Below are 27,710 nucleotides of genomic sequence, written 5' to 3'. Positions count from 1 at the left end.
TTGTTGTTGTGCCTAGCAAGGAGGATCAGGGAGAAATGGGTCTATGCCATTTTGTCCAGATTGGACCAGAAATCACTTGTTCTTGTATTTTTTTAAAAGCTATCATCATTGATTTTTCTTTTCATTCCTATAGTTTTCTTGTTCTGGGATCAGATGTCTGATTCTTCTGTTTATTCCAACAGGGTTAAAGCTCAAAAATGACACTGGAAATGGCCAACCTATATCTCTTTCTACATTAGAAATACAAGCATCAGGATGCAAAGTATTAAGAAAGGCCAGAATGAAAGTTGCCCAGAAAACAACGGGCAAAGAAAATCATGGTGGTACACACAGGGTACGGAAACGGCATCGAGCTTTTCCAGGGAAGAAAAGAAAGAAACTTACAACTTGCACACAAGAGCTTCCAAAACGTATGGATCTTCATGGGAAAGGCCATGCAGGAGAGAAACCTTTTAAATGTCAGGAATGTGGGAAAAGCTTCAGGGTTAGCTCTGACCTAATTAAGCACCAGAGAATTCACACTGAAGAGAAACCCTATAAATGTCAACAATGTGATAAGAGGTTTAGGTGGAGTTCAGATCTTAATAAGCACTTACTGGCACACCAAGGAATAAAACCATATAGATGCTCATGGTGTGGGAAAAGCTTCAGTCATAACACAAATCTACACACCCACCTAAGAATTCACACAGGAGAAAAACCCTTTAAATGTTATGAATGTGGAAAAAGATTCATTCAGAACTCCCACCTTATTAAACACCAGAGAACCCACACAGGTGAGCAGCCTTATACTTGTAGCATATGCAGGAGAAATTTTAGCAGGCGGTCAAGCCTTCTTAGACACCAGAAACTCCACAGGAGAAGGGAATAGTGTCCATTGTCTCCAGTCTGAGGAAAGTCAGCAGCTAGAGCTTGACCCTAGAGGTGATAAAAGAATACAAAATGATGAGGCACCCAGTGATAGGAACCTATCATCAACAAAATTTGGGAGGGGCACATGTTATGTTTCACAAAAAGGAATCTAAACTCTCTTTTATTCAGCATTGTATCCTCAGTGCCTAACACAAGACTGATCCATAATGCGTTCTTTATAAATAAAAGAGTGAAATAGTTCTCATATATCTAAAGTTACCCATCTATTTCTAACTATCTGTATCTGTCTGGTTACTCAGCTTCCCCACCCTCCGTGATCTAAATTCTTCAGGTATCAGGTGCTCAGCAAATATGTGATGGCCATGAGTCCTACTCCCGTTCTTTCTCAGGAGAGACAGAAAAGAAGAGTATTCAGGTCCTCTGAAGGGAGCTCAGAGAGAATTACTAAGTTTGAGGCAGTTTCTGTGGCTACTATTCTGTCTACATGAACAACCAAGCCAGGGTTCAGGGAACTTCATTCTGGAATAGGAAGAGAGGGTTCAGTGTTTGCCCTGGGAGAAGTACCCCCATTCTAGTTGCCTCTCTCCTGAGCACCCACTACTGCTGCAGTGTTTTCTGTCAAGGAATTCCAAGCAGTAAGCAGAGGCCTGAATGCCAACACAGACCTAGGGACCCTGGAAGCACTTGATATCTTTCTTCCTGCTGATCCTCTCAACACTGATGTATTTAGAATGAAATGATGAAGGAGGTAATCGGGACCCTCATCCAGGTATCTGTAGAAGGCAGAGGGCGGTGTTGAATGGCCTTTTTTTGACTTTCACTGTGTGGACTGGAAGGCTTTCAAGTTGATGCTACCCTGCTCCAGGACCTAACAGGAGGCCCATTTTTATGGCTGTTCAGCCACAGCCGCATACACATGGATGCTTTGCAGGAAGGTCTGGAGATTTTGCAAACTGATTTACTAGAGTGGTAAGGAGAACCACGTGGCCTCATGGCCTCGTAGCCTCGGTGAACATTGGTTGTGAGGAGGGAGTGTCCAGTCAGAGCAGGGTGAGGCCTGTGACTTAGAGTGATGGCTCTGTGAGAGCCGGGTCAGACAGAAACTGGTTTGTTCATGTTGGTGGTTCTTCTTCCTTCCCCATTGGCCTCAGGATGCGCAGTTGGCCCTCTATATCCACAGGTTCCACGTGCACAGATTCAACCAACCACGGATCAAAAAAATTCCAGAAACTTAGGAAAGGTAAAACATGAATTCGCTGCATGCTGGCAACTATGTACATAGCATTTACATTGTACTAGGTATTGTAAGTAATCTAGAGGTGATTTAAAGTATATGGGAAGATGTGTGTAGGTTATATGTAAATACTGTGCCATTTTACATAAGGGACTTAAGCATCCTCAGATTTTGGTAGCTGCAGGGGGTCCTAGAACCAATCCCCTGTGGGAGAGACAACTGTATCTCCTGAGAAGACAATGTGATGTCAAGGGTTTTGTGGTACGTGGGCCTCTCACTGTTGTGGCCTCTCCCTTTGCGGAGCACAGGCTCCGGATGTGCAGGCCCAGCGGCCATGGCTCACGGGCCCAGCCACTCCACAGCATGTGGAATCTTCCCAGACCGGGGCACGAACCCGTGTCCCCTCCACCGGCAGGTGCACTCTCAACCACTGTGCCACCAGGGAAGCCCAAGGTTTAAACATCAGACAAAATTCCATTGTTTCCATATTACCCAGAGATGACCAACGTTCCCTTTTTTAGAATAGGTGTCTTCAGATAATTTTTCTTTTTTTTCTGTTTTTTTTTTTGGCCATACTGCATGGCGTGCGGGATCTTAGTTCCCCAACCAGGGGTGGAACCTGGGCCCCAACAGTGAGAGCACGGAGTCTTAAACACTGGACCACCAGGGAATTCCCCAGATAATTTTTTCATGAAGAGTCCTTTCTAAGCTTGCTTACATGTTTATAAAATGGAGATAGTGATTCCTTCTATCAGAGCTGCTGTGAGAATTAAGAGACTGGTGAGCATGCCTAACACTGACTGGTTACAGAAGATGGTCCATAAACATTTGGAATATTCTATGTTCATCGTCTGTAAACATTTGGAACATCTTTCATCTAGTTGTTTTAAAAAATCGACTCTGTCTACTTATTCAGCTTTTAAGCATCCTTACTGAGTTTTCCATCATTTCCAGCTGTTTTTTTTATAAATTTATTTATTTATTTTTGGCTGTGTTGGATCGTTTCTGTGTGAGGGCTTTCTCCAGTTGAGGTGAGTGGGGGCCACTCTTCATCGCGGTACGTGGGTCTCTCACTGCTGCGGCCTCTCCCGTTGCGGAGCACAGGCTCCAGACGCGCAGCCTCAGTAGTTGTGGTGCACGGGCCTAGCCGCTCCGAGGCATGTGGGATCTCCCCGGATCGGGGCTCGAACCCGTGTCCCCTGCATTGGCAGGCAGATTCTTAACCAATGCACCACCAGGGAAGCCCCTCCAGCTGTTTTTAAAGCTGGCTCATGATGGTCAGAAGGGTAGCCTTCTGGTGTGACATTCCTTTCTAGAGATGCTCCTCTCTAGTCAGTGGTAAACAATAAGCTAATGTCCCCATTCAGCTAGATACACTGCTAATGTGTAACAACCACAATATATTAGATTCCTTCAACTTGAGATGCTTGAAAAAGGAGGGCAAGTGATGGCTAGGGGTGGAATTTTTGTGGACAGTATTTACACTATTAGGTGTATCCTCAAACTCATGAGAGGTGACTGTAGAACGGCCACTAAAAAGAATGAAAGAGTTAATCTCACAGGAGGAAGTGACCTGGAAGGAAAGGAGCCCATTATACTGCAAAAGGCTTGGAGAAGGACTTCCCCACCATCCCTTCCAGATCTCTCTGGGATTGTGCCCTTGGAACTAAGGGGAAGTTCAGCTTCCTGCAGAGGGCGCACTCTGTGTGAATCCATGTTTGGTAGCACCCTAGATAGCTGGTATGCTGCCACACAAAGGACATTTATTTGTGTAGCTTTTTTTTTTTTTTAGCCGCGACACGTGGCTTGCAGGATCTTAATTCCCTGGCCAGGGATCGAACCTGCACCCCCCTGCAGTGGAAGCACGGAGTCCTAACAACTGGACCGCCAGGGAATTCCCTGTTTAGCATTTAGAAAGAAGAGATGGACTCAAAAGTTGAAGGAAGTACCGCGTGGATGGAGCCCGCAGTTACTGCCCCTTCATGAGATTCAGCAAAGCTCCTGAAAACGGGTCAGCAAAAGGGCACTCTGTTTTCCCAACGCTGCCATCCCCAGTTACAACGCCTTTTAGCTTTAGAGCTCATCTTCCAGGTCCTCATCTATGCTGACCTTCCCAGGAGAAGTCAGAAGCAGGGAACATGGGTCCTATTTTAGAGAGAAGTTTTTTTTTTAAGGCAAGTGGCAGGAAGACCTTTAGATGGGAATGGGCAGAAACAGGAAAAGAATCGAGGATTCCTGGTTCCAAGTTCAGATACTCCACCACCCTTTGAACACAGGGGCTCCAGGAAAAATGGACATTTTTGTCCCAGCTGTTGTGGCACAGGATGTAGAAGTTGGGGCTCCTAGCTGACTCATTAGTACCTCTTCTTCCCTTTCAACCCTCTGCCACAGCCTCGCAGGGGCTCCTTGCTCATGCATCCTGACCAGTCACATCAGCCCTCATCATCTCAGACAAAGGAGAGACGTGGGCACTAAGGAAAGAAATGGCAGGAGGGAATGGAGGGGAGATGTCATTCTGCTTCATACTCACCTGCCACGTCCCCAGCGTGTGGCTGAAAGACGAGAACTCTGATGCTCTTCTGAGGACGCAACAGGAAGACATCACACAAAAGCCCCGGGGGCTGGAGACTCAGGCCAGATATTCACTCGGGACAGAATGGAGAGGCAGAACACTCCAACTTCAGATCCCACAGGCGGAGACGGCACTGAGGAGACGAAAGCTGACCTGAGCCAGGTGTGAGGGGTGTGGGCTCCTATCCCCACCCCTGTGCTCCGGCCCTCAGCAAGTGAGGGACATCAGGGAAAAGATGGGCTGAACAAAGAGGATGAGAAAGGAGCCGGGAGAGCAGAGGCCAGTGGTCCTCTTGCGCTCTGATCGGTCTGCATTTGTGATGCCTGAGGTTGGGCGGCAAGGGGTCGGGGAGCAGGGGGCCCCTGCCCGCTGTGGCCAAGACGCCAGGGTGTGTCCACGTGTCCAGGCCAGATGTGTCCAGCCGCGTGCAGGGCCTGGCTCTTCAGCTTCTCCCTCCCAGAAAACAGCGAGGTGACTGCTACTCAAGAGCCTGTGTGTGTGTGTGGGGGGTCCCTTCCAGCCCTTCCCCCACCCCAGCGGCCTCTTTCTCCTTCAGTGTCTGGCTCCATCGGCCATGGCCACTGCCAATATTGAGTGTAAACTGTCCCACTGTTCCCAGAGGAACGGCCACGGTGACTGAGAACGGGCAGGCAGGGCGGGGGAGAGAAGAAGAAAAAAGGAATCATGGTCTCATCTTTGTCAGGAGATTTAAATGCTCTCCTTGCTACCTTCTCTCTGTGTTCTTTGAAAATCATTAAATGTTAGGTTGTCGGTCACGTAAAGGAGGGGACTCCCTGCCAAAGTCTATCCCAGGCTCGGCAGCCGGACACAGTCGCTTCTAAGCTCTTCCATTCCCGTGGCCATCTTCACCTCTCTTCCCTCCCTCTGTGCCCCCTGCTTCTTACTACCATCGTGGTGCCAGGCAAGGGACGCAGCTGTGGACAAAGTGACAGGGAGTCAGGGAAGCCCTCCCGAGGGTCAACAATCATGAGCGTATGAGGGGGAGAGGGTGGGAGGCGAGGTGAGAGGAGTGGTGGTGAGCACCCTTCACCCTCAGATCTGGACAACCCGGGGGAAGGAGGGAGGGAGGTGGCCAGGCCAGCTTCCGGAGGGAGCTCTGCTCCAGGCTTGGGATTTAGGGGGGAAGTGGAGAGGAAGAGCCAGGAAACACCAAGAAACATTTCCCTCGTCCCTCCTTAGGCTCTGGTATGGCCGTGTGCGACTTGGGGTGACAAGAAGGAACTGACTCCGACCCAAGGGCTGCAGACACCTCGGAGGAACTCGAGTTCGGTAGCAGATCTCATGGCTGAGGACATTCTCTCTTCAGGTAGTACCCATATATCTGCCATCCCCAGGCGTCCCTTGGGGAGGCTCTCAGCTTCCCTAAAGGGTGTTATTCTGTGTTTTCTTCTTCACCTCGTGCCCCATTCACTGGAGTGTCAGTGCCTTATTTTTGGGGCATTCCCCCTGTTGGAGCTGGTGCAGGATCTCACATAGAGTAGAGGTAGTATGGGCGTAAGCTGTCTGCAGATTTTTGTGTGTGAGAGAAATAAACCTAAAGGGATAAATGTAACCCCCTGCCAAGACTGAAAAATAATCATCTCAACTCTATACATTGTTTGCTTTTAAAATCCTTGCTACAACAGGTAAGCGGGAATGTAAGCTGAGAAAAATACAGCAGCATAGGGCAGTCTATATGGATTATACTCTGCTTTGTCCAGTCCCCACTCCCACAGATCCTGACACAGTGGGTGAAACCTTCCTGAAAATTCTCAAGAATGGAGAAAATTCTCAAGTCTTCAGGCTCAGCGGACATGGGCCTACCCAGGACCAGGCTGCTAATGGTCCTTGTGCAAAGACTCTCCTCCTCCCCTGCCAAAGGGGTCCAAAGCCTTTCCAGCCCCTCTGGGAGCTGGGCATACCCACGGGATAGATCAGCAGACAAAAAACATTGGGGTGGCCAAAAAGTTCGTTCGGGTTTTTCGTAGCATCCTATGGAAAACCCGAACGAACTTTTGGGCCAACCCAATATATCAATATCTTTCCTTCAGTGGTCTTTGACCAACCTAGGAAGCAAGGCTTCCTCATCTGGGGTCCATGGATGACTTCAAAGGGCCTTCAAAGTTTTGAGTATGTGGGCAATTGTCCAAGAAGCTAGCCCGTACTTTTTTGGGGTTATCAAAAGTCTTCGTGACCCCCAAGCATTTAGACACAATTACAGCTGCAGTTACTTAAAGCTGTATCCCCGACTCCCTCAAGTTTTGTAGTGCATTAGGGCTGAAAGAGCCCTTGGAGAAGCCGTGGAGACCATGCCCCTGGTTTTACAGAAGAGGCAACTGGAGCTTAGGGGGTTTCCTTTCCAGGACCTTGAGGCAGAGGGGGGATTGGAATAGAGTCTCCCAAGCCCCAGGCCTGGAGACTAAGGTCCCTCTTTCTACACATCACAGTACCTTCACCTCCTGGCAGTGGCATCTCAGGAAATGTTATCACTCTCAAATTGTGCTCTCTCGGCTGTCTCCCAGGGGCTAAGAATTCCTTTTTAGCGATGGTCTGTTCTGTTCTAGGAGGGCTCCAAACTCTATTCTTTCAGGATAACCACTCAGGCAGGGATTCCACTCCTGAGCTCGTTAAGAAAGGGCTTCCCTGTTAACGGGATACTGTGTCCTTCAAAAGTACTTCTTGTCCCTGTACACAGGCTATGACCAGATAATCATCCCCAATCTTACGCCCGAAGGGGTCTGGGACTTGGGGGAGAGTCACAGGAAAAGCTGGACAAGAGGGGCATGTTCTTGGAGAGGCAGGCTCTCCTCCAAATACCCGCTCCTCATTTCTTGTTCTTTTTTTTTTTTTTGGCTGTGCCACGCGGCATGTGGGATCTTAGCTCCCTGACCAGGGATCGAACCCGTGCCCCCTGCAATGGAAGTGTGGAGTGTTAACCACTGGACTGCCAGGGAAGTCCCCCACTTCCTCATTTCTGTACTACATATTCATTAATTGTCCTCCAGCACCATGGTCACCAAGTCACTCTTCCACTCAATTTTCAACAGTTCCCATATCGTTTAAGTCCCACTCCCTGCTTTGGCTCAGTAGATCACGTGGCTTCACATGATCGCCAGCCCTCTCTCCTCTCTCCCAGCTCAAATATTGTTGCTGCTGAACCAGGCTGTTAGTCTGTCTTCAATTATTCTTTGCGTTTAGCCCCCAGTGTTGCCTCCTGGCCTGTCCAAATCCTTCTTTCAACATCGCATCCCCCCTTCCTCCTTCTACCTCCGCCCCAAACTCACTCCATACTGACTGTCCTTTCCACTAGAACAGTATTTAAAACCCAGATTTTGCTAAAACACTGATTGCTGGGCATCACCCCCAGAGTTTATACTCCAGTTAGCCGGGGGTAGGGCCAGAAAACTGGCATTTCCAGCAAGTTCCCCCGTAATGCTCATGTGCCAGCAACCCCACTTTGAGAACCTCTGCCTTAGAACCTGTCTCATGTACTTTCTCCTGAGGGCAGAGGTTGTCTTAGAAGCTTAGTAACTCTATCAGAGGCTGACCCAAGGCTGCATAGCAATCGAAACTCCCTGAACATATGGGTCTGACCACTTTAGGGTTAAATGTGATCTTAATCTGCGCTTTATTTTATTTTTTTATAAATTTATTTATTTTTATTTATTTATTTTTGGCTGTGTTGGGTCTTCGTTGCTGTGCATGGGCTTTCTCTAGTTGCAGCGAGCGAGGGCTACTCTTCGTTGTGGTGTGTGGGCTTCTCACTGTGGTGGCTTCTCTTGTTGCGGAGCACAGGCTCTAGGCGCACGGCCTTCAGTAGTTGTCATGCGTGGGCCCAGTAGTTGTTATGCACGGGCTTAGTTGCTCTGTGGCCTGTGGGATCTTCCTGGACCAGGGCTCAAACCTGTGTCCCCTGCATTGGCAGGCAGATTCTTAACCACTGAGCCACCAGGGAAGCCCTGTTTTTTTTTTTTTTGGTGGTATGCGGGCCTCTCACTGTTGGGGCCTCTCCCGTTGCAGAGCACAGCCTCCGGACGCACAGGCTCAGTGGCCATGGCTCACGGGCCCAGCCGCTCAATGGCATGTGGGATCTTCCTGGACCGGGGCACGAACCCACGTCCCCTGCATCGGCAGGCGGACTCTCAACCACTGCGCCACCAGGGAAGCCCAAGCCCTGTATTTTTAAAAGTTATTTTCTAAGTGTTTACCCTGGGGACTACACTTGACATATTAAACTTTTAACAATCTAGTTTGAATTAATAACAACCTAGTCTCAATAGTATACAAAAGCTTTGCTCCTATACAGCTCAGTCCCCACTCTTGTAGTTATTATTACAAGTTAAATTTCTACTTATTGTTTTCATTAACATAGATTTGTAAGTATTGTTTTATGTGTTTGCATCTTAAATAATGTAGGAGAAACAGAGGTATTACAAACCGTAAATATGATAAAAGTGGATTTTATATTTACCTGTATTGTTATCTTTACCACTGTTCTTTATTTCTTCATATGACTTACATTTACTGCCTAGTATCCTTTCATTTCAGCTGGAAGAATTAACTTTAGCATTTCTTCTAGGGCAGGTCTACTAGCGATGACTTTTCTCAGCTTTTTTAAAATATGGGGATGTCTTAATTTCTCTTTCCATTTTGAAGCACAGTTTTGCCAGATATAGAATTCTTGGTTGAGAGATTGACAGATTTTTTTTTCTGTCAGCACTTTAAATATGTTATCCCATTACCTTCTGGTCTCCATGGTTTCTTCTGAGAAATTGACTGCTAATCTTATTGAAGGTTCCTTTTACTTGATGAGTCACTTCTTTCTTGCTGCTTTCAAGATTCTCTCTTTATCTTTGTCTTTTTACAGCCACTGTGTCACCATGAGAGAGTTCTGAGTTGGGTGAAAAAAAGCTTGCACCTTGTATCTGTCCTCAGGGAAACCCTAGACAGGTCAAAATAGACAAATACAATTCCTTGTGAACAAGGTCTACTCTGTTCCTCCAGAACAAGATACCTACATCAGGAATGAGGGCTACTGTCTTCAAGACTATCACCATGGAGGGGAGGGGAAGGGGGCAAGGCTCAGTTAAAACACCACAAAGCCCTCCTGTTGAAGGCTTCTTTTTGTTGATTCAGCATTCATTTGGTTGCTTCAAACCTTTATTTCCTAGAGTCTGACCAAGTTAGTTCTGACAGTGTTTGCTCATTTTGGTGTTTCTGTGGAAGGACAGGCCCTTCAAATTCCCCACTGTACTACTTTCGTTGATGTCACTTCTCTGTATTCTACCTATCTATTCTTGCCTGTTTATTTTTTTCCATTATAGCCCTTAACATATTAATCATAGCCATTTTTAATTCCCTGTTTGACCATTCTAAACTCTGTGCCATATCTGAATGTTGTTCTGATGTTTGCTTTGTCTCTTCAGACTCTGAATATTATTTCCTTCTAACATGGATTGTAATTCTTTGTTGAAAGCTGTAATGATATATTAGATAACAGGAACTAAGGTAAATAGGCCTTTAGAGTGAGGTTTTATGTTAATCTGCCTAGGAGTTGGGCTTTGTTTAGTGCTTGCTCTAGCTGTAAGTGTCAGATGCATCAATTTTCTCTAGCATCCTTATTTTTATCTCCCTTGTTGGCTTGGTTGTCCCTAAAAACTCCTTCTTAGAGTCTGGACCTTCCAGCCTTTTCCACTGCAGTGTAACAGTATAATAATCCCCTGTTATTATACTAGAGCCTGTTACTGTGGTGTCATTATGTGGGGGGAAGCGAAGTATTATGTTATCAATCACCAGATCCTATGGATTCTGCTTCCTTATTTTTTCCTTATCTCTTTTCCCTCTTCATCTGCTGTAGCACCATTTTAATTCAGGCTTTCACTCTATTTTCTGTCTAGATTAATGTAGTGGACCTTATCTTAATCAGAACTCCGTGCTTTCAGTCTAAGAAATCAGACTGTGCATATTAGTGCACAGAAATCAACCACCTTGTTTTCAATGGCTGCAGTGTAGTCCATGGAATGAACTCACCGTGACTCATTCAGACAGGCCCCTATCGAGAGACATTGTATTAATCCCAATTTATAACTCGCTGGCAAGAGGGACAGGCAGGTTCCAGGAGGAGGGCAGGAATGAAAAAAGAGAAAGTGAACACAGTCTAGTTTTTTTCATTGAAGAAAGTAAACAAGGAAAAAGCGTCTTGAAGGGTAGAATTCTTACTAATGTTTTGTTGAAAGAGATAACACAGAGAGATCCTCTAACTTGGTGTTTCTAAACTATTTTCTGGGAGAGTGGGGCCCACAACACACTTGGATCAAATAAAATCTTTCTTGAAGGTCCAATATGCAAAAATAGTGGACCATAGGAGCTGCTCTGGCAGAAGGATGGACTAAGCTTAGAGCCACCCCTACCAGCTTCCTGCAGATAGACTTCAGGTAATCTATGAAACCTAAGAGAGAGATAGGAAGTTATTGGTGCATGTGCTTTTTCACTAAGGAAATCCATAATCCCCATGGACCATAATTTTCATTTGATTTTAACAAGGAACACTGATATGCTAAAGTTTAAGGATCTATTCTCTAGGGGTTCAAGGGGCATATTTTGAAAACCAATACTCTAGTCCAAATTTCTACCCATTTATAAATTAGAAGGCTTATAATGCTTGCATTTGGGTTGAATGGCTTATTTCGTTCATAGCTCTTGCTGTAATTGGAAATTACTGTTTCTTTATGTATGGTGTGTGACCCCCCCTCCCCCTAGCCTGTGTGTTAAGCTCACTGGAGCAGGGATCTTGCCTATCATGTTCACTGTTAAACTCATGGAACGTACAACTGGCAGTGTGAGGGGTACATAGGAGACTTTCAATAAGTATTTGAGGTAAACGTGAATGAATAAAGGGCATTATCAAGAAAGTGAAAGAGCAACCCACAGAATGAGAGAATATATTTGCAAATCATATATCTATTAATAGAAGCAAGGGTCTAGTATTCATAGCATTATTATTTGACGAGACTGGGATGTTCCCTGGAAGGTTCCATTTGCAAACCTGATTTTATTTGCCCTGACTTGGAGTTAACCCAGGGTGAAAAGCCTTTCCTGAGGCCATTTGTCAAAAAGAAAGTTACTGGCAATTGGCTAATTTTATGGCTGCCTGAGGCTATGGTACACTTAAGAAGGCTGATGCTTTTGCTCTGCCTGATCCTGAGTTTCTGTGTAAGCAAGAATTGAGACTAAAGTAGACTTGTAAACTGTCTACATGTGCATTGAAGGTATGACCTAACATGAACACAAAACCCCTTAACAAAAGTTGGGAGACTCATTGATTCAAGATATTTAATAAAATCTATTTCCAGTTGTTGGTTCACCACAAAGGTAACTGAGTATAAACTTCAGTGACCGTAAGTGACAAAGAATACAAACGGTAAAAATTCATTCAGGAAAGTCACTAAACAAACAGCAACAACAAAAACTAAAAAACAAACAAACTCCCAACAACAACAAACCTGGAAGAAGGGGAAAATGTGACTTCCAGAGTTGGCACATTATAGTATTTGAAATGTATAATTTAAACAAAATGATCGAGGCATGCAAAGAAGCAGAAATGTATAACCAATACAGAGGAGAGCAAAGCAGTTCGTGGGAACTGTCCCTGACAAGGCCCAGATGTTGCCTTACTAGATAAAGCCTTTCAAGAGCTGTATTGAATGTGTCCAAAGGTATAAAGGAAAACATGCTTAAAAATGAAAGGAAAGTAGGGGAACAATGTCTCACCAAACAGAGAATATTAATGAAGACGGGGAAATTATAAAAAAAAAAAGTACCAAGTGAAAACTCTGAAGTTGAACAATACAGTATTGGAAATGAAAAGTCCCTAGAGAATCTCAAAAGCAGATTTTTGCAGGCTGAAGAGAGAATCAGCAAGTGTGAAGACAGCCGAATGGAGACTATCCGTTTGAGGATTGGAAAGAAGAAAGGATGAAGAAAAATGAATAGACCCTCAGAGCACAGCAGAAGTGATGCTTTATGAATTCCAAGGTGAGGTCATGTAAGACCATGGAGTGTCCATTTTATTTTTCACTAGGTATACAGTGGAGAGATTTTGTGCCTCAATTAAAGAGTCTGTGGCTACATTAACTTAATGCCTGTTCTTAATCTGTGTGTTTATATTTACTTTGGAGGTAGAACCACACTGTTTTGATTACTGTAGCTTCGTAGTAAGTTCTGAAATCAGAGAGTGTGAGCCCTCCAACTTTTCTTCTTTTCAAGATTGTTTTGGCTATTCAGGGTCCCTTGAGATTCTATAGGAATCTTAGGATGACTTTTTCTATTTCTGCCAAAAAAAATGTATTTAGGGTTTTGATAGGGAGCACCTTGAACGTGTAGATCACTTTGGGGAGTATTGACATCTGAACAATATTAAGTCATCCAGCCCATTTACATGGAATGTTTTTCCATTTATTTCTTTAATTTCAGCAATGTTTTATAGCTTTCTGTGTACAAGTCTTTTGCCTTCTTGGTTCAGTTTATTCCTAAGTATTTTATTCTTTCTGATGATGTTGTAAATGGAATTGTTTTCCTGATTTCCTTTCTGGACTGTCCATTGTTAGTGTATGGAAACACAATAGACTTTTGTGCTTTGGTTTTGTATCCCACAACTTGGTGAACTCAGTTATTTGTTATAATTGTTTTGTGGGGGAATCGTTAGGGGCCTCTGCTTTTATTATTATTATTATTATTATTTATTTATTTATGGCTGTGTTAGGTCTTCATTTCTGTGCGAGGGCTTTCTCCAGTTGTGGCAAACGGGGACCACTCTTCATCGCGGTGCGTGGGCCTCTCACTATTGCGGCCTCTCTTGTTGTGGAGCATAGGCTCCAGACGCGCAGGCTCAGTAGTTGTGGCTCACGGGCCTAGTTGCTCCGTGGCATGTGGGATCCTCCCAGACCAGGGCTCGAACCTGTGTCCCCTGCATTGGCAGGCAGATTCTCAAACACTGCACCACCAGGGAAGCCCGGGGCCTCTGCTTTTTAACTGTCTTCATATACTATACCTTCAGGAGAGATTTCTTTGACCCAAGTGATCTGCAGCCTTTACCCATCCAAAAAGTAGCTTAGAAATACCCACCTAGATATATACCCACCTATCCGTCTCTACTTATAGTTCCAACATTCCATTTGTGAAACTCCTACGCAGCAAGATATTTTCTCTATTTACTTTCTTCTGTTAAAAAAAAAGATTGTGTTCACCTGCACTTTTTCAATGGCCTAATGGCAGTCTCACTGGCACTATTTCTTTCAGATCACTCATCCTGCTAGAACACGCAGCTGCCCACCACACTGGCCAATGTGTTACAAATCAGAAACACTTAAATGAATATCAACAGAGGGCTGCCTGAATAAACTATAGTGAATCCATTCCACAGACTACACTGAAGACACTGCAAACAATGTGATGGATTTCTGTGCACTAATGTGCAAAGATGGCCATATATATTAATGAATGAGAAAGCAAGTTTGGAAGACAATGTACATAAAATAATACCATTTTTGTTATACTGGAAAAATATTTTTATGTTGAAATATCTGGATAGATAACAAGATATAAAAAAGGCCCCTCTAGAGAGTAGAATTGGAGGGGGTGGGGTTCAGCTTGTACTTTTCACTCTGTGTTCACTACACGTTTGATATTTTTCAGAGCTACTAAAAGTTTTATGTCATGCTAAACATAGCCCATGAATATACATATATTCAGTGCAAACCAAAAAATATAGCCAGCTAAATGTCAGAGGGGACCTTTGATGTTTTTCTCTGTAGCTCATATAGCCTTAACTTGTTAAAAATCTCATTAACTGAGATATTTGTTGCACTGGGATGCAGAGGATTCAGAAAGCGATTGTGAAAAGCACACAGTGCCCACTGAGAAACAAATTTGTGAAGTTTTCAAACTAGGATGCAACTGCGACTCAAAGTCAAATAAGTGACTTTGAGCCATATGGAAGTAAATAGAGCACAGACCTACCTCCAAATTGTCAAAGCCTCTGCCGTGTCGTTCCGTTGGTAAAAGGGAGGGTGGCAATTCGTGGACGCTCCAGTGAGAGATGTCAGCTAACAGCTCCGCAGCAGCCTTGCGTCGCAAACTTCACTGAGACTCAGCCACCTCTGCGGGGCTCCAACTCCTCGAGCTCTGCTGGCAGAGAAGCTGCAGGGAGATTCCGGCACCTGGAAGCCGGGGCTCTGCTGAGGGGATAATGCTGCTCAAAAGCCGTCTCTGGCAAACTGCTATCCTGAGCGAACGCACGGCGCACGGACTCCCGGGCAGTAGGTGCCCGGGGCGGAGCGCAGAGGTCAGGAAGCGGCCGCGGTGCTTCGGGGCCGCGTGAGACTGGCCTGTGCCTGCCCTTCCCTGCCTGCGTCTCCCCGACCCCGCCATCAAATGGACTCGGAAACACTGCGACTTGTCTCCGGGAGTTGCTTGAGGGTTAAAGGACGTGGATGCCTCTCAGGCCCTGAACCCAGTGGTTGGCACAGAGGAGCGCTCAGCACCCACGGAATCAATGCAACCAGAGCACGGACGCCACCCTCCCCAGCAAACCTCAATTTAACAGATGCCCACCAAGAAAATGACATCTTCTCAGTGTCCCCCGAGTCATCCCCTCGGTGCCAGACTCTGGGGCAGGTTTCTAGGACACAAAGGTGAGCAAGTTAAACACTGCGCCTGCCCTCCAGCGGGGACAGATATATGATTCCTCCACTTGGCTTCAAATACGCGCGCGTTTGTGAACTAAAATCAGGGTCACCCTCAGATCAGGCCGATGCACTGTAGGGGAAATCTGGAAAGGCATCTGCTGCAGGAGCAGCTGGGGAAATGCAGGGCCGGGAAGCGCCCCCGTGGGCCTTCTCTGCCCCCGTCTTCCCCACTTGAGACCGATGGAGAGTTGGGGTTTGGGTGGTGCTGGCCCAGCTCTCGGGGACTAGGGACGCCCCAAACCCCCTGCACACAAGACAGAGCCACCTCTGCCGCCCAGACCAGGGGTGCTGTGGGGGGACAAGGGGACTGAGAGGTACCTGGTGGGAGCCCTGGCTGCCCGGGGCACTCCCCCTCCGCGGGGTCCCCCTCCTCCAGAAGACGGGCACTGCCCTGGTCAGAGGCCTGAGCGTGGTCACCGCAGCCTGGGCCCATGTGCCACACAAGATGATGCACGAGGCTGACGCCGCTGCCTCGCAGATGCCCTGTGGTCACAGCGACCTCTCAGGGCCTGAGCCTCCTGCTGTCTGTCCTCAGCCTCGGTGCCCCCAAGGGACCCTGCTGCCACCCTAGGAGGTGACACGGGCCCCATGCTCCAGTCTGTGGGTTCATCACATGCAAGGCCCACCCCTGTGGCCGTCCAGCCAATGAGGGTGCAGCTGGTGGGCTCCTGTGGCTGCTCTCTGGAGCTATCCAGATGCGGGAGCAGCCTGTGCAAAGCTTCTGAGGCCAGAGTGTGCCTGATGTGTTCAAGGAAAAGCCAAGTGCTTGGAGCAGAGTAAGTGAGAGAGAGAATAGTAGGAAATGTGATCAGAAAGAGAATAAGGATGCAGGCTTCTACTATACCTGAGATCTGAAGTCCCTGGAGGGTTTGGATCCTTAGAGAGGATTCTGTCTTCTGTTTTGGAAAGATGCCTGTGGCTGCTTGACTGTGAACAGGTTATAACGGGCTGAAGAGTGAAGCAGGAAGGCCAATTAGAAAGGTACTGCTCCATGCCTGGGCACTTGGCGGAAACTGTGTGCCCTTCCTGCCCTGCAGAGGGAAACGGCAGAAGAGCTGCAAAGAGGATCATCTGATGGAGGAGATGGAGAACCAGGTGAGAGCAGTGTTCGGACAACAAGGGGAGGTCTATAGGGAGTGGGTGACATGGGTGTGGAGTGCAGGGGGCTAGAAATGTCTGCTGGGCTTAGGTGATCACCAGTGGCTGGGGGATGGATTTGGGCAGCAACAAGTCACAAGGGGAGAATAGAGAGTGTGGTCTGTCCTTTCAGCAAGTGTCAGCATGAAAAAAAAAGAGAGAGATGGGGAAGAATGAAGGCAAGGTTTTTCCTTAACGTACTAGTCATGGTTGAGCCTTTAGAGTGTGTGCTCTGTGCTGGTACTGTGCTGAGCACTTGATGTGCAGCAACTGATTTCATCCGCAAAGTTTTTCATGGTAGGTGTTATTATTATTATCCCCACTTTATAGATGAGGGTCCCGAGGCTAAAGGAAGTGGAACAACTTGCCTGAGGGTGCCAGCCAGGGGGAAATGGGATGTGGGCCTGAGCAGTCTGGCTCCATCATTGGTGCCCATGAGCACAGGGTCACGCTCAGCGGCCAGAGCCTGGAGACATCCATCCTTCTACTCCTTCCCCCTTCATTCCAAGAGAGTGGTAAAGACCCCGGGGAGAGGGGTTGGTTGACAGATCAGGAGGAGGTCTGGGGTGTGTGCTAGCATCTTTCCCTGGCTTTCTGATCCTTGTAAGCTGTGAGCCGGTGTATTTGCTTCTTGCTCCAACTTTAGGGGCAGTGGTTTTCCTTTAACATCTGATGTACCTGAAAAGAGTTGTTGATTTTCAATTCATCTTTTTTCTTGTTACGAGGATGAGAGTCGTGACTTCCAAGCTCCTTACTTGCTGGGGAGGAAACCTGGTTTTATTTTTATGTCGGAGAATGCTCTAGTTTTTAGGAGATATATGCTAAAAAATTTAGGAATGAGGTGTCATGAGGTTAGAAAATGTCTTTGAAAAGGTTCAGCATTTTGGGGAGGAAGAGATTTTCCTCTACCCTTCTAGCTTTTTCTGGCTGGCCTAAGAATTAAACTTTTTAAAATTTTAATTTTATTGGAATATAGTTGACTTACAATGTTGTGTTAGTTTCAGAAGTAATAAGACTTAAATTGACATGAGACTGATTAACAGGAGAAAATCACACAAAAGTTTAATAATGTGTATACATGGGAGAGACCCCAGGAGAACTGAGTAACTCCCCCAAATGGACAAAACCTTCATCTTAAATACCAGCTTCAGCTAAAGATAGAAAAGGATGTTGGGGGTAGGGGTTTGGAACGTAAAAGGGGAGGAAGGCATTTCACATGAAGATGGAAAAGCAAGTGTTTTGTAAACAAATGTTTGCTGGGCCCAGCAGAGACAATGGGACACGGGGTGGACTGTGATCTCTAAGAGTTGCCCCCCCCAGACCCAGCCCATATTCTTACAGATGTCTCTGGTGATAGTTCTATTCTGAGAACAAGCCCTGTATCTAAATTCTTTAGGTGGTTAGGGGGAAAGTCAGAGTTTCTTCTTGAGTCTTTTGGGTGTAAGAGACGTTTTGGAGTGGCAAATTTTGCTCTCCTATGTGCACGGTGTTCATGGCAAGAATGTTAATGATAGTTGAGTTTAGATGGTGAATATTTGGGTGTTCATGGTGCTATTTCAATTTCTCTGTGTATTTAAAATTTTACATATCATTTTGAATTTAAAAATCAAAAGGAAAATAGGAATCTAATCATGTGAAGGAGCATGGAAGTGACTATTTCCCTAAGGGAAATTGTCAGCCTGGTGAGGTTTGACATCCTTAACTGACAAGGTGAAAGAAACCAGAGGCACACAACATGGGGATTCTAACTCTGCCAGAAATGATCTGGGCCCCCAAGTTGTTATGATCTAACGGCTGGGAGGAACAGGAAGTGGACTTAATATTGGGTGGAATTATAGATTAGTTTCAAATACCCTGGTTTGTGTAGGGGCCTTAAGTTTTGCACTTGGTTTTCTTGGACCCCATCTAGAATGACCCCAGGCATCTGGCAGAAGCAAATGAAAATCCTCTCTGGAGTAAGCTGCTAGCATTCTAGGTCTCAAATTATTCTTACAAATATAATTTAAACACAGTGGACAGCAGGAGTGCAAAAACACGTAGGCACAGATAGAAACAAGTCTCTGTGAATGCAAACCAGCAGAAACGGAGTCACTTTGCCCAGTTTGACAGGCACTTGCCAATAGGTTTTGTTTTAGTCTGTTCAGGCTGCTCTAACAGAATATCATAAACTGGGTGTCTTATAAACAACAGAAATTTATTTTTCATAGTTCTGGAGGTTGGGAAGCCCAAGATCAAGATGCTGACAGATTCGGTGTCTGGTGAACGCTCACTTCCTGATTCTTACACAGAGGTCTTCTTGCAGTGTCCTCACCTGGCAGAAGAGAACTCTGGTCTCTTCAGCTCCTTATATGGGCACTGATCCCATTCATGAGGGCTCTACCCTCATGACCCAATCGCATCCCAAAGGCCTCACCTCTAAATACCATCACACTGGGGGTTAGGATTTCAACATCTGAATTGGGAAGAGGGGGAACACAAACATTCAGTCCATAAGTTTGTTTTGTTTACTCTGTGAAGGTCTTTTTGCCACTAATATTTTATTTTCTCATTATCATATTCTGCTTCACAGCAAATAGTTTGCATAGTCAAAGAAGGAATTACTTTGATGATTAAAGGCTGTTTAAAAATGCAGATTTTAAGTAGGTAAACATCAGGTAGATCTGGGTGGGCCATATTCCAAGTCTGGCAAAATCCACTATTAGACAAATTGTAAAAAAGGCAGAGAAGAAAAGGACCCTAGGTAATAAACTTCTAATTGCATATTAATTACATGTTGATCATATGTAATATTTACTATGCCTGGAAAGCATCTCCAAACGATTTATTCTGTAATGACTGAATAATAGTGATTTGATTAGTGCTTTCATTTGCAACAGCATATCTCCAATACTAAATAAGATAAGCCTGTTCTAAAATTTTAAGGTATAAGTAATATTTTTAAAATATTATACTTGATTATACTTACCAAAGGAACATTATTTTTTTATAATTCTTTTTTGAATTTTAGAATTTTATTTTTTTATATAGCAGGTTCTCATTAGTCATCCATTTTATATGTATTAGCATGTACATGTCAATCCCAATCTCCCAATTCATCCCACCAAAACCCCACCCCACCGCCCCTTTCCCCCCTCGGTGTCCATACGTTTGAGGAACGTTAATTTTTTCCCTTTGTGTTAAATATGGATTTAGTCTTTTACCTAAAAGGGAATTAATGTGATCAAAATTATTAACTCCCGGGACTTCCCTGGAGGTCCAGTGGTTAAGACTCCGCAATTCCACTGCAGGGGGCGCGGGTTCTATCCGCGGTCAGGGAACTACGATCCCTCATGCCACGCTGCAGAACAAAAAAAAAAAGATTAATTCCAGCCATCACTGTTGATTCATACCTAGTATCCGATCAGTCTCTGAAACTTTTGCTTCTGTCCTCCTTCTCATTGCACGGTTGCTGGAGTCAATGCGTTCAGGTGAATTTGGGGGAAGACCCGTAGGAGGCTTCACAAGAGCTACAGGAGGTCCTTTCTTCAGGCTGCCCTGAGTTCCAGAACCTCTGGGTCTGCATAATGGCTCATGGCTGGTAATTGTGTGTGAGGATGATTCCAGGGCAAGGTACACTTACGTCCTTGTACAGTTGACTTATAATTTGCACCTGACTATACTCAACTGGCAGAAAAACATGGACACAGTGGGTTAATACTTCCACATATTTGGGGGGGAATTCAACCCATAGCACCCTGTTTTAATTTATATTGGGCTGTATTAACTATTTTATGTGAGATTGAAGGTCCAAGGGCTTCCATTTTGTAAAACCAGTTGTGCCAAAGACTTTATCTTTCATTGAATCAGAGCATATTTTTGGGTAATGGGCATTTGACTATGGGGGAATTTATGCAAGGCAACCGTTCTGATGGTTAGGGTGAGGCATATTTCTGTCCTTTATTTTGTGTTTGATAACTCTCTCCTAAAAGTATAATTGGTACCTTTTTAAGATTTAGTGAAGATCTCCAGGTATAACTGTATTCGTTTCCTAAGTCTGATGCTGATTAAGGCTATGAAGCTTTGCCAATTGGTGCATATCAACAGATGCTAAAGTTAATTCAGAACCTCTCTTGTAGAGGTACAAAAGCCAGTTAGCATAATTTAATCTTTTGTTGCATAAATTCTTTTAGTAAATTTTGGATTTCCAATTGGGTAAAACTATGAACCTCTATTTTACTTTTTTGTCCCCCTCACCAGCCAGTGTTTTGCTTTTTGAGTAGTTACTGGATACTTCCAGGGTCCTCTCTGTTCTGCTTAACCCCAAATTTGGTTTAGATGTCAAGACAGGTTATGCCTTACATGCATTAAAGCACTAGTAACAAGATTACTACTCACATATTGAGGCTTTCTTGGGAGACCAGGGCAGCCTCCCCAAGTAGGTCTGAAAATGGCTTGAGTGAACAGGGAAAGGAAATTGACTTTGGGGCTTTATTGTGCTTAGGAGATGGAGCTGGGGTGAGGGATTTTGCTTCCACTGGGTGGGACTGGCATGGTTTGAACTTCTGGCTTCCATCAAAGGAGGGAATATATGTACCACATCTCCTTTAAAATGATGTGGTCCACATATACAATGGAATATTATTCAGCCATTAAAAAGAATGAAATAATGTCATCTGCAGCAATATGGATGGACCTAGAGATTGTCACACTGAGTGAAGTAAGTCAGACAGAGAAAGACAAATATCCTATGATATCACTTATATGTGGAATCTAAAAAAAATGGTACAAATGAACTTACAAAACAGAAACAGACTCATAGACTTAGAGAACTGAACTTATGGTTACCAGGGGGAAAGGGTGGGGGGAGGGATAGGCTGGGAGTTTGGGATGTACACACTGCTATATTTAAAATAGATAACCAACAAGGACCTGCTGTACAGCACAGGAAACTCTGCTCAACATTATGTTTCTAAGTGGGAAAAGAATTTGAAAAAGAATAGATACATGTAAAGAAAAAGTTGTAATAAGAGGGAGAAATTGGCAAATGTATTCCACAATGAATGCATAATCCATGTACACAAAATGCTAAATAAAAACTAAGAAAAAACAGAGACATATAAACAAAGGAGGGAGTGCTCAGGCTCTCTTATCAGCTTGCCCACATGTAGGGGAGAAGGGGAAGGGGTAGTAGTAGGGCTTAAAATCTCTCAGCAAACATTAAAACCGAAGTAAAACACGTTACTACAGACGTTTCCTTGACCAACTCTGGGGTAGGAGCAATTATGACCTTCACTTTACAGATGAAGAAATGTGGCTTAGATAAATCATATTCTCACAGTGATGGGATTTGAACACACATTTATTTTATGTCAGTCAGTGCTTGTGTCTTTAACTGATATAAGGTAAAGTGGGGAACATTTGCACTAACAACAAGTTGATTTCCAAAGCAAGTGAGCAGAGTGTTCTTATTATGTCTGGATTCCTGTAAATTAATGAAAAATGTTGCACCAGTTATGTGCAGTATACAATTACCCTTTAAATTTCAGGATGTTACTGCTGGTATATGAATCCTTATTCCAGTTGACATGAAGTTCACCTTTACATCAGTGCCTCGTACTACATTAATGAAAATGTTCTGGCCTGAGGACACACATGTCCCTCTCTGCCACCAGCAATGCTGTAGACAGAGGCTGTAGGTTGGTGTGTCTGTAGGCTATGGAACTTCACAGTCTTGTGCCTGACTTGGGGCAATGACTCCCTGAGCACCATTAGTATCACCAGCAGCAGTGCTTCCAGCCTAGATGCCCAGACTGGCACCCATCTGGGTCACAGGCAGACCTCGGGATCCCCAGCCCCAGGGAGAACTGGAATTGAGCTCATGCATGGCTGCAAGAGTAGTTGTCCTAGCTCTCTGGGAATATGGCACATGCCGAGTTATTCCAGCAATGCTTCTCAACAGCAGATGCTAGCAGAACTTTCAGGGATACAAATGGAATGTTCTCTCCTGAGAGAATACAAGTAATTGCATAGCCAAGGACCTGACCATCAGCGTGATGTGGAGACCAGCTCAAGACTCGGGAGCCCCAGCCCTTCTGATACTGCGAGGAGCATGAGCTTTGCCTCACTCCAAGACCTCTTCTTTGGAAATGGGCTGGAGAGGAGGGGAACAGTGTCACTGGGGAGGTAAACTTTGAAGGGATTGAACATACAGTAGATCCAACCAAGACTGAGCCAAATCAAAGAGATTGGCTGAGATGACCACAGTGATGAATGCTAAGGTCATCTGAGCACTCCCTGCATGCTAGACACTGTTCTGAGCACTTTAGTAGTATCATCTCATTCAATCCTCACAAACTCTTAAGGAAGGAAGTGTTGTTGTCCTCTCCCTTTTACAGAGGGGAACTTGTGGATCAGAGAGTTTAAGGGACTTGCCCGAGATCCCACAGAACCGGAATTGGAAATTAAACAGCCTGTCTCCTGAGCTTGTACTCCTAACACTTCTGTGTGCAGCATCGTTTTCCTAATGTGGACAAATGGTAGTCACATAACTATGACCCAGCAGGGCTGGAGTTTATCAAGTCAATTCATTTTGTGATGGCAGATAAACATGCTACGTGAGCTAGATGTGTCTGAGTGTTCTATCCCAGGAGTTGTTCTGATAAGCCACATTTCTCACAGCAGTAACAATTGGTCTGGAAGAGAGAGCAAAAAAGGGGAGAAAAATTCTTTTGCCCCTTCTCCCACTACCTTTCTCTAAGTCCCAGGACCTGATTCATGAGGCACCAAGAGAAGTCATGGTGACGCACAATGGCTCTGAACACTGTGGCCACGTGCAATGGCAAGATCTGACAGTGGCTGCCTCCACCTGAGCTACTCCATGTTCAGGGCTGAATACACTGAATTACAGGTGCTGGAAGGCAGGGCAGACATTACCTATGTTTGGGTACCACCTGTGTATCTGTTGCCTGGACACTCAGCTCTCTTCTCTCAGGCTTTTCCTTGACTTGAGCAAAATCTCTCCATTAAAACTTCTCCCATGGGAGGAATTACAAAAAGTGTCCTAACAGTGTTCATTGCATTTCAACAGGTCCACTGGGTAATGTCAGCGATTGTGGCCTCAAGATCCCAGTTATTACCCAGTGAAAGCTGCAAGGCAATTCAGTCCCAGGTAGGATTCTCTACACTTCCTTGATCTCTGGATCCAGCCTTGGCAATGACTCTCAAATTACTGCTTTTTGTTAAATACCAGTTCACATAAATGGGATGTTTAATTGTAGAAAATATGGTTGTGAGTGGTCAGACTTCTCAGGCCATATTACCTTGTGAGTGTCTGATACAGAACAAGTATATAGTTAACATTAAAGTGCGTGACCCATGTGGATATTGTCTAGAAGTAGGACATGGATTTTTACAGGATGTTTTTACTAACAGTAAGGACAGGGCTTTGTGTTTCTTACAGTGCTGCTGTTTAAGGAACTAAAATGACTGTTATGATGAAATGTGCCTTGTCCCCATATTGGCTGTCCTACTCAGTCTCACATAACAACTGAGGAAATTGAGACACATCTGTGGAAGAGCGATCCAGGTCACACACACCCTTCCTAGAGTGCAGGGAAGGCTCAGTCATCCAGGTTTCTTCTCACCCATGTAGAACCATGTAAAGGCACTAAGATACTCTGTTTTCAGTGTTCAAAACAAATAGAAGGATGGGAATTGTTTCCTTGTCTTCCACAAGGATCAAGAGGAGGCAAACTGAAGGGGTGGAAGGCGGGGACTCTGAAGCCAAACAAATTGGGTTTACACCCTGGTTCTGCCACGCACTAGCTATATGACCTTGGGCCAATTACATGCCTTTCCCGTACCCCAATGCCCTGCTCTGGGTAAATGGGCATGATAGTGGCACTCACCAAACCTGTTAAGACATGAAATGAGCCGGCTGAAGAGACTCAATGTGGAAACAGCCATGATAGTGAGCTGTTTCAAGATATGAAAATCTACATTATAGATTTAGCAATTAAAACAGGAATAAAAATTTGTCCATGGAACAGAACAGAGATTCTCGACATAGACTCATGTATATGACAGAATGAAGGAAATGATAAGGTTGACATTTCAAATCAGACTATACCCCAAAGCAAGGTCTTATGACCACTGCTGGAAACAAGTGTGTGTGGTGGGGAGGTGGCTGGGGGGTGGGGCAGGAGGCCCCAGGGTCCACTGGATTAAGTGGGTTTCATCATCTCTTTCAGGCCACCTTGGTCGTGCTCTCTTCCTGAAGCTGCCTATGGCGTCAGCCAGTCATGGATAAAGGAGCCTCTGAAGTCAGTCCCAGGATGCCCCACCCATCGTCAGAAGGATGGCAGATGAATACCGAAAACCCTCCCTGGCCTCCAAAAACATAATGAGTTTTTTATTCGGTAGGCAACTGGGGAGGCACAGAAATGATGTGGATTTGTCCAAATGGCTATGGATGCTGACACGATCTGCACCAGGATGGAGTTGGCCATTGCCAAAAAGTCGTATAACCTACCTGCTTATGCCTATCTGTAATTTTGGAAAATGAAAAAAAAATGTAGAGGACTTCCCTGGTGGCACAGTGGTTGAGAATCCGCCTGCCAATGCAAGGGACACGGGTTTGAGCCCTGGTCCAGGAAGATACCACATACTGTGGAGCAGCTAAGCCCGTGCACCACAACTACTGAGCCTGAGCTCTAGAGCCCGCGAAGCACAACTACTGAGCCCGCGTGCCACAACTACTGAAGCCCGTGCACCTAGAGCCCGTGCTCAACAATAAGAGAAGCCACCGCAATGAGAAGCCCACGCACCGCAGCGAAGAGTAGCCCTCGCTCGCCGCAACTAGAGAAAGCCCGCGTGGAGCAACGAAGATCCAACACAGCCATAAATAAACAAATAATTGTAGAATAACAAACTCCTCCCTTGTTTCACCTGTTAAAATAAAAGGTGCCTGTCACTCCTTTTCATTTGATATGTTGTTATGTCGATACAGTTTTCCTGGGTTACACTGGAGAGGGGATTCTATTCATCCTAACAGCCGATGCCGGGGCTCTCAGACACAGCGGAGATGGTGAGATCACACTGCATGTCAGATTTCTTCCATCTTTAATCTGAAAAAAATGGAATAGTTATGTAGTTCTAGGTCACTCAAGGAAGACATCCACTGCGAAGCAAGCACACTGCTTCTCTGCTGGCCCTGAAACTGCCCTCTCCGCCCCCAAGAGACACTCTACTGCTGGGAGGCATGGCCACAAAGAGGCCAGGCCCAGGAAACTCTCCCCACTGCCCACTGGCAGGGGCTCCTGCCTCCAGAAGCTCCCCACACAGCAAGCATCCCTTTCTCAGAGGCAGCAGGTGGAATCCCTTCCCCCGCCTAGAATGCCAAGGTGGCCAGGCCTGGGGAAGCTCCTTCCATTGCCCCAGGCAGCAACTCCAAAAGCCTGTGGTAAACCAAGCAAACCAAAACAGCACCGCAGAGGCTTGGAAATTCATGCTGTCCTCCCAAGCAGAGCCCACGGCAGGAGGCCAGGGCCTGCTCGCCAAACCTCAACAGGGGGACTGCAAGCTAGAGCAGTGGTCCCCAACCTTCTTGGCACCAGGTTTCCATGGAAGACAATTTTCCCACGGGCGGGGGAGCGGGGGTGGTCCAGGCGGTAATGGGAGCGACGGGGAGCCGCAGACAAACCTTTGCTCGCTCGCCCACCCCTCACCTCCTGCTGTGCGGCCAGGTTCCTAACAGGCCTCCGACCAGGATCGGTCCTCAGCCCGGGGTTTGGGGACCCCTGTGCTACAGTACCCAGCTGCAACAGAACCCAGTGTCTCCTGACACGACACCAAAATGTCCAGGACACAATGGAAGGTCATCCTTCATACAAAGAACCAGGAAAAGAACCAGGTGCAAAGAGGAAAGTAGCTTGTCCCAAGCCACGGAGCCAGTGGGCAGAGGGCAGAGCCAAGATTCGAACCCCTTTGATCCAAGCTGACACTGGCTATTGCAGCAGTGACCTGCCTCCCTGTGGAAACAGGCCCTCTTCACTGTTCCCTCTGTGCGCTTGGGGGGAAATCTGGAGGATGGAAGTTCCAGACTAAACTACAAAGTCACTTGCCCGTGTAGGTCTACTCAGGGCAATCAAGAGACTCCGGGTGGGGAAGTACGACACCGTGATGTCCCAGTCGCGGCCACCAAACCGCACATAAAACATCTCTGTCTCACTGACTCACCTATTCTCTCCGTCTCCAAACCTCTGTCAGCATGTATTTTAAAAGACTGACAGCTTCTTGGCAAGCTGTGCAGGTGCAGCTTCTGCACGCTGTTGTGGATCTCCTGGGACAGGATGGTCGGCAGCTGCTCCAACACCAGCAGCGCCAGGACCTGCTCCATGGTGCGCATCTCAAGCCAAAGCCACCCAGCCGTGGCAAAGCTCCAGAAGCCACCTGAGGGTTTCTGGGGGACCAGCGGCAGAACACATAGAAGCGCAGATGACATGCTTTCAAGCTGGGCCTCCCATGGCTCCAGGAGCAGAAACTACTCTGCTATCACAAGGAGGACTCCTTTTTGCTCCTGGGAGTTGGGGTCAAACGCAGACCACCTTGGCCTGGAAACCAGCTGCGACAGCTGGCGAAGGCGCCTGGCTCCTCATCCAACAATACACAGAATCCGCAGGAGTTGGCGTACCCCTGGGGCCACTCAGTCCATGAGCCCAACTCCAACGCAGGCGCAGCAGATTCATGTGCCTTGGCCTCTGTAGGCTCGCGACAGCGGGGCGCCTGCCCCAGGTCTCGCTTCCACCAGAGCCTCTGGGAGGCACAATCCCAGGCAGCTCTTTCTTCTCTGTCTTGGACCAACACTAAACTTTGGCGTCCAAAGACACACACACTCACAAACTAGCTCGGGACGAATGTGAGGACTACATCTCCAGAATGACATCATCGCCTCTGGCCTGGCCACAACTCACAGCTGACCACCCAGAAGGGAAAATTTAACTCCGGGGGCGGGACCTGCGGACGACCAATTGGAAGATAAGAGGAGGGGCCATTTGGGCTAACATAAAGACCCAAGAGCCCTCTGGTGGCGGCCGAAAGCAGAGAGGAATGCACGGGGTAGTTTCGTCGAAGCTCGGTGCTTTAGGAGAAGAAAATACAAAGGTAGCTAGGC

The 27,710-nt window shown here is 46.1% G+C and overlaps 1 protein-coding gene across 1 annotated transcript in view; it reads left to right on the top strand.

Moving 5' to 3' along the window:
- ZNF75D (zinc finger protein 75D) overlaps positions 1 to 25,526 on the top strand; it is a 35,996-nt gene extending 10,470 nt beyond the window's left edge. The window contains exons 4-9 of the mRNA XM_081221567.1: positions 183 to 4,841; positions 5,880 to 6,006; positions 12,580 to 12,713; positions 13,977 to 16,519; positions 23,628 to 23,708; positions 24,790 to 25,526. Of these exons, the coding sequence (XP_081077693.1) occupies positions 183 to 871 (689 nt within the window). The 3' untranslated portion in view covers positions 872 to 4,841; positions 5,880 to 6,006; positions 12,580 to 12,713; ... (1 more) ...; positions 23,628 to 23,708; positions 24,790 to 25,526. The remainder of the gene's footprint in view (positions 1 to 182; positions 4,842 to 5,879; positions 6,007 to 12,579; positions 12,714 to 13,976; positions 16,520 to 23,627; positions 23,709 to 24,789) is intronic.
- The last annotated feature ends 2,184 nt before the right edge of the window (positions 25,527 to 27,710 follow it).

The sequence above is a fragment of the Mesoplodon bidens genome (assembly GCF_964165515.1).
Source record: "Mesoplodon bidens genome assembly, chromosome: X".
NCBI lineage: Eukaryota > Metazoa > Chordata > Mammalia > Artiodactyla > Ziphiidae > Mesoplodon > Mesoplodon bidens.
The sequence above is the reverse complement of the archived record's forward strand: the minus strand, read 5'-3'. Positions and strand labels throughout refer to the sequence as shown.